Source organism: Mytilus californianus, unplaced genomic scaffold, assembly GCF_021869535.1.
Source record: "Mytilus californianus isolate M0D057914Y unplaced genomic scaffold, xbMytCali1.0.p SCAF_7, whole genome shotgun sequence".
Lineage (NCBI taxonomy): Eukaryota > Metazoa > Mollusca > Bivalvia > Mytilida > Mytilidae > Mytilus > Mytilus californianus.
Genome location: NW_026262723.1, coordinates 8,289,805 through 8,304,116, shown reverse-complemented (window position 1 = coordinate 8,304,116; position 14,312 = coordinate 8,289,805). Strand labels below are relative to the sequence as shown.

Sequence of the window (14,312 nt, the reverse complement as noted above, 5' to 3'; positions counted from 1 at the left end):
CAGATTACTTTTTAATTGATACTGATGATTAGCTTATTATCCTTCTTTTTTTCTTTTATTTGCAGGATTATTTAATACTCATTTCATTATGTGGATAAAATAGCAGCTAAAATACCAGCTACATCTGTTCCTGTGTAGGTGTAAATGCCTGTTGACTTTTACGTTTTTCCTATATTAATTTTGACACAGAAGGACATCTGATTTCTTGGAGAAAAAAAAATTAAACAATAATTTGATTAATTTCATAATTCAATAAGAAAAAATACAATAATATAATCCATTACAACAACTGTAATGTCCAAATAAGCTACTATTTTGTATGTTTAAGGTAGTAGCACTGCAGCTCAAAAATAATTCAAAGTAAGCACACCTCATTGACTTCTATCAAATTTCATAATTGTACAGTCTGAATTAACTCATAGCAATACAAATGTCCTATGAATAGTTCATTTGTATCAGCTGTAACATGCTTGCTTGACCGTCTTGATTTGCCTATATACTGTGGATTCATTATTGTTCGTTGGATACCAATTTTCGTTGGTTTCGTGGTTACAGGTGAACCACGAATTCAAATATTCAACGAATATCATATTTTCAATAGGCTTTGTATACAGAGATTGGCAAAACCACGAAAATAAATATCCACGAATATGCAAGTTTTCAGCAATCCACGAAAATTGATACCCACAAAAATAAATGAATCGACAGTATTGTCATTCAAAGAAGTTACTGAGAAACTTTGTAGTGTTCATGTGTTATGAAGGATTTCAAATGATAAAGTTTACCAGTCCTTGCATACATTAAAACTTTTTTTAGGCAATTGCCTTAACTCTATTGACTTGAGTTTTCAACCTGCCTTTAAATTTAATCACGATTTTCGTCTTATGCGGCATAAGAACCCTCTTGCCAGTGATAATTCTTCAACCATGATCAAATTTTTTTTTTATAATTCTTACATATAGACAAAGGAATACAACTCAAAAGTTCCAAACATGCTACGAATTTTGCTTGTTTACAATGCCTCCAATAATCACGAAATGAAAGCGTGATACTCAGAAAAACCTATTTTGATTGATGATCACGATTGCTTAAAATGAACTACAGATCATCAAATTCTTTACGGACAAGAACATATATTTCTAATAATTAAATTACACTATTAACAAATGTTTCTGTCGCTGTACGATGACAAATATGTGATGTCTTTTGCTAATTTTTGTCATTTGGTTGTTTCTCAACGACGTAAAACCAACATCTCTTATAGTCATAAACTAAAACACGGATAGCAATATGATTAAATTCTTAAAATTAGGGAAAAGTAAGTAAGTTAGACTTATCACCGGGTTTGCACTTACATGAGCAACACAACGGGTGCCACATGTGAAGCCAGATCTGTTTACCCTTCCGGAACACCCGTGAGCACCCTCAGTTTTTGATGGGGTTCGTGTTGCTCCGTCTTTAATTTTCTATGTTGTGTTTTGTGAACTGTTGTTTGTCTTTCGGTCTTTTTTTTGCCATGACGTTGACAGTTTATTTTCGACTTATTAGTTTGAATGTCCCTTTGGTATCCTTCTTCTCTCTTTAAATGATCTAATATCGTTAATAAATACTTTACTCGTCAGGTCCCAAATTCCGAATTTGAAAAAAAATGAAACTGCATGCATATCATGTCTGAAATGTCAAGTGTAAGCCTGGTGTCTTTAATGAGTTTTGTCACACGTTTATATCGCTGAGAAAGTAAAAATCCTATTAAAAAGGCAGCTTACTTTAATTAAGCGTTTAACAAGAAAATCAAAGGACTTGACATACTTACAAACAGTATGATTTGAGAACAAATGTAAGAATAAGATGTAGAAATTGTCAATATTAAGGATTCAGTCACATGTGTTCATGCAACTTAATCAAGAGGAAATAATAATGTTCAGAATTTTGATTTATGGATTCACGTTGTTTGTCCTGGCATTAACGACCACATCAAACTCAGGTGGGGATGTAGAGGTTCGGTTAGTTGATAATCAAAATGCTCCATTAATGGCGATTTTGGACATGTCGAAAGTAGACGAACGTGTTAAGCAGTTTGTAAGTGATTCAATTGAAGCAAAAATGACAAAATTTAGAGGAGACTATGAGATCGAAGCAGTTTGTTAGTGATGCACTTGAAGCGAAAATGAAAGCTCTAGAAGTGATTGTTAAATCGCAAATTGCTAATTTTGAAAGGAACTTGACTGATCAGCTAACTGGTTACATTAATGAAATGGTTGTCAAGGTAGATGAAGAAAACGGTAAGAAGCATACATTTATTGGTAAGGTTTTTTCATAAAACATTCTATCACAGTTTGTGGTTTTAGTTATAATTCATAATTCATTCAAATTCAGTGGTCACCCAAGTACCATAGTCACAATCCCAAGACACAGGTTACACTTCATATGAAAATAAGTTGCGAGTTATGAGTTGTGGGGTAAATGTCAGTGCGATAGCATCCCAACGAAAAAATATAATCAAAATTCATCTAATTAGCAATCATATTATACTGAAACTAACCGTAAGGGATATGAACATGATCAACAATGGTTCACTGAAATGTTGTATTGACGAACAGAGATGGTACCAGCTTTCTATACCATATTAGGGAAACCGATCTTAAGTGTCTTAATGTTTTTTACGCCATTTAAACGTCATGAATAAAAGTGTCACTAACTTTTTATTATTAAAGTTTGTGCATGATACTTGTATTAATTGAAACTTTTTTATATACACTTTATAACCTTGTTAATTATAATCAAAGCAAGATATGATTGAAAAACGTGAATGCTATTACAAAATTGATAACACAATAAATTACTTCAAAATTTCTTCAGTAATTTTCAAATCTTAATGTATTAGGAAGATTAGGATTTTTATCGCCAAACCATAAACTACATGTTAGAATTACAATAATGGATTGTTTTATTTGTTTGAGTTTAAACGTATACATAACTCTTGTTCAGCTCATGATATATCATTATACTTTGATAGAAGGGTATGTAATTTCCTTACAAGCAGAACGATAAATTTCAAACGGACACAGCTTCAGCAGACCTACGTAATACAAAATTTCGGATAACTAGCATTAAAGCAAACAAATATATAGCATTACAAATCTTAAAATTTCAGAATCGATCCAGAAACTGTACATTCTTTATGTGCCTGCATAAGCCAGTAGCCCGTTGTTCAGTGGTTACTGTTGGTTCCTATATGTCATATTTGTTTTGTTATAAATTAGGCTGTAAGTTTTCTCAGTTGAACTGTTTCATATTTTGCATTTCGGTGCCTTTTATAGCCGACTATACGGTATGGGTTTTTTTTTCTCATTGTTGAAGGCCGTACGGTTGCTTATAATTGCTAACGTCCACTTCATTTGAACTTTGGTAGATAGTTTTTTATTGGAAATAAAGAGAAGAGCTATATTACCAAAGGGACCTAAACACATATGTTCGACGAGATTTTAATAATGCAGAAAATAGAACGGAAACAAAAATTAACTTCTTTAGCTGGACGGGGTTCTAATACTTTACACATATACAGAATGCTTCTACTTTGGGGGTTATAACGATATTGACTACCTATCATTAGTGTCGGACGGAATTGAAGAAAGATTGAAATTAAATCATAATGAAAGAGGTCAATTTTATAAGTTAAAATGCCACTTTAATATTTTTTTTAAATATTTTTAAAAATTTGTAAACAAAATCTAACCGTCTTTTCTATATTGTTACAATACTTTTACGTTAAACATTAAATAAAACATAGAGTGATTCATTATTTTAGTCTTTCTCTGTACCAATGTACAACGGTTGCTTGAGGGAATGATCGAGCACAACCAATACTGTTCACTATTAATACTAAACGTAACTACATGTCAAGTTGCAAATCCACAAAAACCTTTTATATAAGAATCACAAAACAAACATCAATATAAAAAGTATATTACATCAATTATTTTAAAACCTCAAGGTCGGATCACAGTTCGAGTACGCTTGGTACGGTTTGAAATCGGGAAACCACTATACATCGATTTACACAAAATTTGAACATCGGTAAACTCCTGTACAAGATAAGTTTTCCTTAATTTGAACTGTGGTGAATATGTAGCTGTTAAACAGGTGTTATACAATTGTCAGGTATTAATCAAGTGTAATGAAAAGTAAAAGATGTATTGAGATAGGAACTACAGATAACATCGAAACAAAGTTTAAACAGTAGACATATTTGTAATTTTGTAATTTTCAATATCTTTTAAAACCAGGTTTAATCCACCATTATCTATAAAACCAGGTTTAATGCACAATTTTCTACATATGGAAATGCCTGTACCAAGTCAGGAATATGACAATTGTTTTCCATTTGTTTGATATGTTTGAGCTTTTGATTTTGCCATTTGATTAGGGACTTTCTGATTTGAATTTTCCTTGGAGTTCGGTATTTTTGTTATTCTATTTTTTAAAGAAGATATTTTATAATTTTTTAATCATCATAACTAATTATCAGTTTATTTATATTTCACAAAATAAACTAATAAGAGTTACTGAAATTGTTTCAAATACGATTTGTTACCTTTTCTTTTCATTTACTGTGGGTTTTTTCTTTTCAAATCTTAATGAACTTAATTGAAATGAATACAATAATTCTTTATTTACTTTCATTAGATGTTGATATACATTTTTAAAAATGTATAATGATATAAACCAGGTTAACAATATGAATAAAACTAAGATGAGGGATATAATTGACCAGAGATATGAAAACAAGACAGCTTTTAAAAATCATAACAATAATTATAACAAACTTTTCTTTAAACACTGTTAAAGACCTAAAGATAATAGCCAAATCTATGAAAAATTAATTTTCTCCTGTTTCTATTTTGTTTGCCTCGTTCTGTTACTTTCTGTCTATAGGGTCTATTTAGAGGCTACCCTTATCAATCAATTAATGCATTTATCGATTTGAATAAATATTCATTTTTTATTTGTCATTTATACTTTCCCCGTCCTTAAAAGATGTTCTGCAGTATGATCAAATGAGCGCCTCAGTACTCAGTGATATACCTTTATAACGCAACTCCTATATCATTTTGCTTAGGTACATTAATAGTTAAGGCAGACGACTATTTTAAAGATGATCCATCCAACACGAAAGCAGGCAAAAGTCAAAGGGACAAGGCAGGACAAAACAAGGCCAACACAAATCAGAGTTTTATCAAAATTATTTTTTAAATCTTCTATCTTCCAAAGAATTTCTATCACACACTGTTCCAATGTGCAGATATTTTTAGCGTTAGTTGTTCAAGCCAGGTCTCAAAGAACAAGAGATACATTCAATATTTTTTTATTTGATTATCATGGTTAATCAAACCACATAAAATATTCAGTTGCATGTTCACGATCCATACACAGTCAATTCAAAACTCAAACGAGTAAATTATTGTAGTGTACCATTAATTTTGTACATTAAGCAAATACGTTTTGAAGGAGATCTTCCAATGTAGTTGGAACACACAATGATGGTGATTTTTTTTCTTCAAATTTTGTCTTGAATTTTAACAATAGAATGGTATTAGATAAGCATACTTATTATTTATATACTGTTAATATTTGTTTAGAAAATGTCCCTTTAGTACTTTAACGAATATGTTTATTTCAATTTCAAAATTTCTTTTCCAGGGAAATGTTCCACCTATATTCGATGGGGAAGAAGTGACTGTTCTGGAGTTAATACAGAAATCGTCTATTCAGGTATGATATATAATAAGTAACTAAAGTACAAGGTACAAGGTACATTTTGGAGCTTACAGGCCCTGCAAATTAACCTAAAATAAAACATTGTTTGACGTCATTATTGATCACATTGCCTAAGCATCAGAAGAAAGACTTTTAAAAGATGGAATATAAGCTGAGCCTTGATGACAAAATTTGACTGTGACGTCTTGAAAGTGCCGTCATATGCAAAATTTGTCAAATCTTTAACTAAAATGGGTTGATTTGGTAAGAACATTTTGTTTAAATTATCATGGAGCATGTTATTTTCTAAATGACAGAATTAATTAGGATCTGAAGAGTATATTTCATATCAATATACCAATATTCATTCTGCCCCAAATTGTAGGATATTCAACATTCCCCCTTAATTTTCAAGCGTCACCACAAAAAAAAATCAAACTCAGAATATGTCCACAGATATTGGTATTCGAAATTGGTTTACTTGTGAGTCTAATCCCCCTTATCAAATATGAATTTAAATGGTTTGAATTGAATGATATATGCAGCATCTATGAAAATTGGAACAGTTTAACTCTACTGGGCATCAAATGAGGCCATTATTATTTATTTAAAAAGGTTCAAGGATGAAAAGTTTATAGATAGGTAGATAATTGGCATTCACGCACTTTGAATTGCTTCTCAAATGTGTTCTTAGGAGATAAACTGTTTGGGTATTGACTCATGACATCATATCGATCAAATCTTCGAAAATTTAAAAAAGCATTGAGCTAAGCAACGAAGATATAATGATGCAGTACATAGCGGTAGTCTTTACTTATGGTTTGTTTCTTTGAATACACATGGCTTGAAAATATGATCTAAATAGCCATCCAAGTACAAGCTAATGTAAACCGCTTGGATGGTGCCATTGTGCGTGTTCGTCTTCAGAGTGGGAGGTCATGGATTTTCGAATAATGATGATGATGATGATGATGATGATGATGATGATGATGATGATGATGATGATGATGATGATGACGAGGTAGCAGTCCCCAAAAAGACATGTCACCGAGCTGACCAGTCTTTGCTCTGGCTCCCTAATGCCGCGTGCGTAGCGGGAAAAGCAGCAAATACAAATTTTATTTTTACCCAACAGGGGTTCGAACTCACGACCCTTTGCACTCGAGGCGTACACGCTACCACGATTTCACCGAGGCGGTTCCCGCAGTAACACAATTCCTTACTTAATCATTTTGATACCAATTATACATAGATAACGTTCTATCGAAAACGTCACTACATATACGGGCATAGCTAACGAATTGGGAAATATATACACCATAAGAAACGGCAAAATGTAATAAATAACAAAAGTATCAAATAATAATCTCTAGTTGAACTCAACATATGTAGTACACACACAACAAATCAAGAATTCATTTATGAAGATCTTAATAATTTAAATTCGTATTAAAGTACTGGTATAGATAACATTCCAGATAGATTCATCAAAGATGGAGCACAAACTCTGGCTTAACCAATAGCATATTCGGTGAGCCTATCCATTACAACAGTTGTTATTGGATTTTGAAACTATCTTTCAGTAGCAGCGAGTACTCTCAGATCTGTACTTTGTACTGTACTATGTGTCGGCGCCCGCAAACATGTTTAACCCCTCCTTATTCTGTATGTGCCTGTCCGAAATCAGGAGCATGTAGTCCAGTGGTTGTCGTTTGTTGCTGTTTATCATATTTGTTTTTCGTTTATTGATTTTTACATAAATTAGGCCGTAAGTTTTACATTTGTCATTTCGGGCCTTTTATATAGCTTTCTGTGCGGTAAGGGTTTTGCCATTGTTGAAGGCCCTATTATGACATGTATTTGTTTACTTCTACGTAATATGGTCTCTGGTGGAGAGTTGTCTCATTAGCGATCGTTGTATTGTAAATATTTTATATTATTCCTAAACGAATTTTACTTTAAACGGATCATCGCCGTCTGCAAAAGGACAATTAACAACAGGGACTGACAAATTGTCTCTTTTGGTAAGTAGTTTACCAAATAAGACTGAAATATCCAATTGCAGAAAAGGAAAGTTATTGTTGTTATTATTAGATTTCTTTAAAGTATGTTACTTAGTGTAAATTTTCGCAGTACAGATCGTAATCTGAGAGAATATTTTATTATCTAAAGCAACAATAATATCTAGGTAACGGTAAGCTTTATTAAATAAATTCATTAAATGGAATTAATACGGATCTTTCTGAGTTTATTCAAGCACTGTGATTTATAACCATTCAAGAACATGTCTGCTATTCCAAAGACGCATTTAGTGACCGTTCGATAATTTTCATTGTTGAAAAACATGTTTAACCCTGCCACATTCTGTATGTGTCTTGTTCTATGCCAGCTGGAGCCTGTAATTCAGTGGTTGGCGTCGGTTGCGGTCTGTCATATTTGCTTTTCGTTTAGTGTCTTTTGATAAATCTGGTCGTTGGTTTTTTCATTCGAATTGTTTTACATTTTGTCATGTCTGGGCATTTCAAAGCTGATATATACAGTATGAGTTTGGCTCATTGCCAAAGGCCGTAATGTGACCTAAAGTGGCTTGAATACGCTTCATTTGGACTCTTTTGTAAAATTGTCTTATTGACAATCATACCACATCACCTTATTTTATACTGATTGCAGGCTTTGTTGCTCATATTGTGTGGATGCAGTTGAAAGTGTTCCCGTTCTTTTGTTTATGCCCTTATATCTTTCAGCTATTATGGGTTGTTTGTAAGAGAGCTTCCTACATTTAGTTTTAATTATTTAATTTTTTTTTCTTTACTTCTTGACTTAAAAGTAAAATAACAAAAATACCGAACTCCAAGGAAAATTCAAAACGGAAAGTCCGTTGTCAAATGGCAAAATCAAAAGCTTAAACACATCAAACGAATGGAAAACAACTGTCATATTCCTGACTTGGTACAGGCATTTCCTTATTTAGGAAATGGTGGATTAAATCTGATTTTACAGCTAGCTAAACCTCTCAATTGTATGACAGTCGCATCAAATTCCATTATATTGACAACAATGTGTGAACAAAACAAACAGACATAATAGGAAAAAATGTCAAAAAAAGGGGTACAGCAGTCAACATTGTGTTATTATCTTAATCACTATAAAACAAACAAATATGTAAACGAAGATGGCAAAAATGACTTGGTACAGGCATTTCCTTATGTTGAAAATGGTGGATTAAACCTGGTTTTATTGCTAGCTAAACCTCTCACTTGTATGACAGTCGCATCAAATTCCATTATAATGACAACAATGTGTGAACAAAACAAACAGACATAATAGGAAAAAATGTCAAAAATAGGGGTACAGCAGTCAACATTGTGTTATAATCTTAATCACTATAAAAACAAACAAATATGTAAACAAAGAAAAACAAATTGGCATATAGATAGGATACGATACATGGATTTACGTGGGAGGTAAATAGTAACAGCCATGAATATGTACATCTCTGAGTCTGCGCTAAGTATAGATATATCGAGAATTTTATCACGCTGTTGTTTACAAAGCGACAGAAGCAAGTCATATTAGAATTATTTATCACAAAATGCAGAAATTGCTTTAAACAATTGATATTTAACAGGTTATGCTGCCGGCGAAAAATACTACTGGAGTTCCAGTTATAGAGGTGGTGCTTCAAATATGCTTTGTCTCCCTAATAATCCAGAGCTTAGTGATAAAGAGGGATCAGGAGCTAGCTTTATCTTTGGGACAGAATTCGAAGGTAATCAGTTTGCCTCTGATTCTAGTGATAATGATGTACCATGTGCCTTATGTAGGAGTAGTAATACAACATCATCAGTTATGATCCCTGGCAGAAAAACATGTTATACTGGATGGAAAGAAGAGTACAATGGGATACTTGCTTCAACCGCACACGATCACACCCCATCTCCATACATCTGTGTAGATGCCCATCCAACGTATGTGAAAGGAGGCCAACGAAGCAACAATGATCACTTGTTGTACGTCACAGTGATGAAATGCGGCTCATTGCCTTGTCCACCTTATAAAGATAACGTCCAAGTCTACTGCGTAGTCTGTTCTAAATAAAGATGTACGTTTTCTTTACTTTGTTTTTTATTCTGTATTTATTTCAATGAATCAGAAGTGAAACCTTTTTTTTCTAAATAAAGATATGCGTTTCATTTATTGTTATTTTTTTCTAACCTATATATCTATATCGACCGTTTAAGAAGTTCATATCGTCTAGAATTAATATAATCAATTGCTTTAAACACTTGTCCATACTGATTGCATGATACTCAATGACACATAGTTGACATAACATGTGACTGTTAAGATTGATGGATATCGTAAGAAAACAAAACAATGACCGGATTTCTGCGTAGTAAAGAATTTTTCAGAATGAAAATTGACAAAGTGTAATATTCAATTCATGTGAAGTAACAGAGAGGCGAAAGATACCAAAGGAACATTCAAACCCATAAGTCAAATATAAACTGACAATGCCATGGCTAAAAAAGAAACAGACAAACAGACAAACAACAGTACACAAAATACAACATAGAAAACTAAAGACTGAGCAACACGAACCGAAAAACCAAAAAACGGGGGTGATCTCGGGTGCTCCGGAAGGGTAAGCAGGTCCTGCTCCACGTGTGGCAACCGTCGTGTTGTTCATTATAGTACAAACCCGGTTATAAGTTTAATTTGTAAGTCACATTCAGGGAAAGGGGTACGGGATTATAGTTACGACAATTGGAACATATCCGCTATCATCCGTGAAACGGATATTCCATAACGTTCAACCAACTCGTGATGGCGTCCGTAAAATTTACGAAGGGAGGATTTAAACTTAGTGAGAGAACATGATCTATATAGCGGAAAGTAAAATTAAAGGATACTGCTAACTTCATTTCTTTCTTCCTGAGAAGTTCCTGTATGAAGTCAGCCTCATGTTAATAAAGGAACAAGTCGGCAAAAAGAGCAGAAACAGTTGGTTCCCATGGAAATGCCGATTGTTTGTTGAAAAACACGTCCTCTGAACTAACAAATAAGTTGTCAATCAAGAAATCAAGCATCTTGATAATGTCAGTTTCAGAGAATTTTTTATTTGAATTGGATTTATATTTTACAAAGTACGATTTATCCCTCCCTAAGACAAGATATTTGCATCAACGTTGGCCAGTCTTTTTTATGACACAAAGCAAGACCAACTCTTTCAATTTGTCTATAAGTTTGGAATAGGGAATACTTGTGTAAAGTGTAGAAAAGTCAAATGTTTCAATACTTTTGCATGATGAAAGAGACTTAGTTTGTATGTACTCTAAAAGATCTTTGGAATTTTTTAGTATCCGCATCTAATTCACGCAACCTCTAGAATAGGTAGTATCCTAGCTTATATCCGGTAAATCAAGTTTGAGAACGGGGCACATTAGAGAATAAGTAATGAAGTTTCACAGTTAGTGCATAATTTCATATACGTACGGAATACATTCGAATGCTCGTCTTTTCGAGAAAACATTAGTGGCCGAACAAAAATACTATTTAAAACTGGTATTGCAATGTAATACTCTGTACAGAAAGTTTGTACATATTACAACAAGTTGTTTTACTTCCGGGTAAAAAGAAAGTATTCTGTACAGAAAGTTTGTACATAATACAACAAGTTGTTTCACTTCCGGGAAAAAAGATAGTACTCTATACAGAAAGTTTGTACACATTACAACAAGTTGTTTTACTTCCAGGTAAAAAGATAGACGTACTCTGTACAGAAAGTTTGTACAGATTACAACAAGTTGTTTTACTTCCGGGAAAAAAGATAGTGCTCTGTACAGAAATATTATACAGGTTACAAGTTGTTTTACTTTCAGGTAAAAAGATAGTACTATGTACAGAAAGTTTGTGTTCTCAGTTATCATTGTTTTTTATGAAAAACACAAACCATTTATTATTTAAAAAAAGTAATGACATGTTTAATGAGAAAATTGTTACATTATCATATAGCTTTCAAATAATTTTATTGATACACATGTTGACTTTAACTTTAACTTTAACTGGATGATAAATAAAGAATAAAACGTCATTGTGATAAATATCTCACATTTTATCTTGTTTATTCGATATATCGGATAGTAACCCATTAAGTCTATTCTTTAATTATACAAATTTTGAAAACTTTGAAAAATTAAAAGAATATAATTATCTCCCTCAGGCAAAGCTCAGATTCCTTGTCTGGATTTGGATGTACTTTATGTTCGTTTTGGTTTGATCACCTCTTCAACGTTAGCATTAGTTTTTCGATTCAAAATATTTTGGTCTCAAGCATCCTCGTAGTCTGTTCTAAATAAACATATAGATTTCATTATTTTTTCCAATCCTGTATATAACGACCGTTTAATATAAGAATAAGGAGATGTGGTATGATTGCCTAAGAGACAACTATCCACCAAAGACCAACTGAAGTGGATTTAAGCAATTATAGGCAACCGTACGGCCTTCAATAAAAATGTTTATACTTCTAGAATTAATATATTCCGCTGATTTCGACATATGTAAATACTGAAGGCATTATACTATTTCGTGATCTATTCACATTAAACAGTTTCAGATTTACGGAAATCATATGACAAAAATAACCCGATGTTTGTTCGTTTAGGAATTTTTCAGTATGAAAGTCGGCGTAGTGGAATTTTCCGTTTGTGTGACGTAAAATTTAAAAAGCCTAAGATCTTTGATCACGTAGTTAGTATTCAAATGTATTCTGATATTCTTTAGTTTTGTGCAAATCCTTATCAAACAAGAGCTGCAATACTGGTCAAAATAGTCGTTTAAATGGCATGTTATTGCAGTCACTTTTGTTTGTAAAATCAAATCAAATAAATCTATTACTAGTGTGTATAGGAAACCTATAATTATTGTTTACATACATATTAAAACATTGATGACTCGCCTCCTTGCTGATATCAGGCAAATCAAATTGAAGAACGGGACACATTTCGAAAATATAAAATGATAGAACCCCGTTGCTTAATTTCATAACGTATGTAATAGACTTTGGGTTTTAGTCCAGGAAACATGAGCGTTCAAATGTTTTCATTTTATATATACCTATCAAAATCAAAATCAGTTTATTGATGGCTTTAGGGAGCTACCATTTGATTTTTATGGGGGGGCTAGGATAAAATTTGTAAAAAATAGGCAGGACAGGAGTTTTGAGTAAAAAAAAAGGCAGGATGAGACACTTGCAAAAAAAAAGTCAGGATGACAATTTAGGTAAAAAAATTCAGAATAAACTTAAAAAAAAATGCAGGACCGAATAGAGTGAAAAATAAAAAGGCAGGACAGAGATTACAAGTAAAAAAAATGCAGGACAAAATTTTTCATCCTAGCCCCCCCCCCCCCCCCCCCCCCATAAAAATCAAATGGTAGCTCCCTTAGTGTTGTCAGTTTGTCTTCGACTTATGAGTTTCAGTATCCCTTTGGTATCGTCTACCTCTCTTTAACTTGAACTGATAATTGATAAAACGTCTATGCAATAAAGCTTACATAGGATATCTTCACCCGATAATATCGGATAGTAAGACAACTTATGTATTGTTTTACCAGCCTAGTAGCCAGTACTTCGATGCTGACGTGTAAATATATATATTGCCTGATTGTAGTTTGCTGATTTAAAAGTTCGGAAATCATTTGAAATTAAGGAATGTATATCCCTCACGTACAGCTTTGATTTCTCGTCAAAATTTGATTATAATTTAGCAACTTTTTTAATCTGATCAGCTCTTCAACGTTCGTATTAGGTTTGGATTTCATATATTTATACCCCCGCTTTAAAAAAAGTGGGGATAAACTGTTTTTTACCTCTGTCTGTCCGTCCGTCCATCCATTCGTCCATCCGTCAGTCCGTCCATCCGTCCCATGAATATTTTTCGTCGCATCTTTTTCAGGAACTACATTACAAGGATTTCTGAAATTGGGTTTCAGGATTTATACGAGTCAGCTTTGTCGTGTGATGCGTTTTCAGATTCATAACTCAACAACTTCCTGGTTACCTTATACTTTTAGCGGGGCAATGGTATCATTAGTGAGCAGTAGCTCACAGATTCACTTGTTTGGCCTCAATCATCACTGTACTGACACTAATTGACGAAAGATGTATCTGGTGTAGTAGTATTGGTACCGTTAATGTGAATACATGATCATTTACATGCATGTAACTATGCATAAAAGGAGAAGTTGATAAACATGTAATTGAAACGGCAACTCGATTATATAAATAAAATCAAAAATGACGTTGGTGACATGATATTGTTATGTTTGTCTCATAATCGGTATTTTTAAAAAAAAAGGCAGCAACAATAACATTAAAAAGGGATAATAGATCTTTTTTTTCAAAAGTTTAACGAGTAATGTTTTCATGTTTTCTGAGATACCCGTATGTTACAAAGTGGAACAATCCTTTTGAAACTCAGCTAGTATATTTGAAAGTTAAGAAATAGCAATTTGAAAGTTGGGGTTCCTGTCCATCTTTCAAAATATTTTTT

At 32.8% G+C, this 14,312-nt stretch overlaps 1 protein-coding gene across 1 annotated transcript; it reads left to right on the top strand.

The window, feature by feature from the left end:
• Nucleotides 1-1,814: 1,814 nt before the first annotated feature.
• Nucleotides 1,815-9,869, top strand: LOC127707818 (short-chain collagen C4-like). The gene is made up of 3 exons (XM_052212567.1): nt 1,815-2,282; nt 5,701-5,772; nt 9,386-9,869. The coding sequence occupies exons 1-3, from the start codon at nt 2,126-2,128 to the stop codon at nt 9,853-9,855; spliced, it is 699 nt and encodes a 232-aa protein (XP_052068527.1). The 5' UTR covers nt 1,815-2,125; the 3' UTR covers nt 9,856-9,869.
• Nucleotides 9,870-14,312: the final 4,443 nt, after the last annotated feature.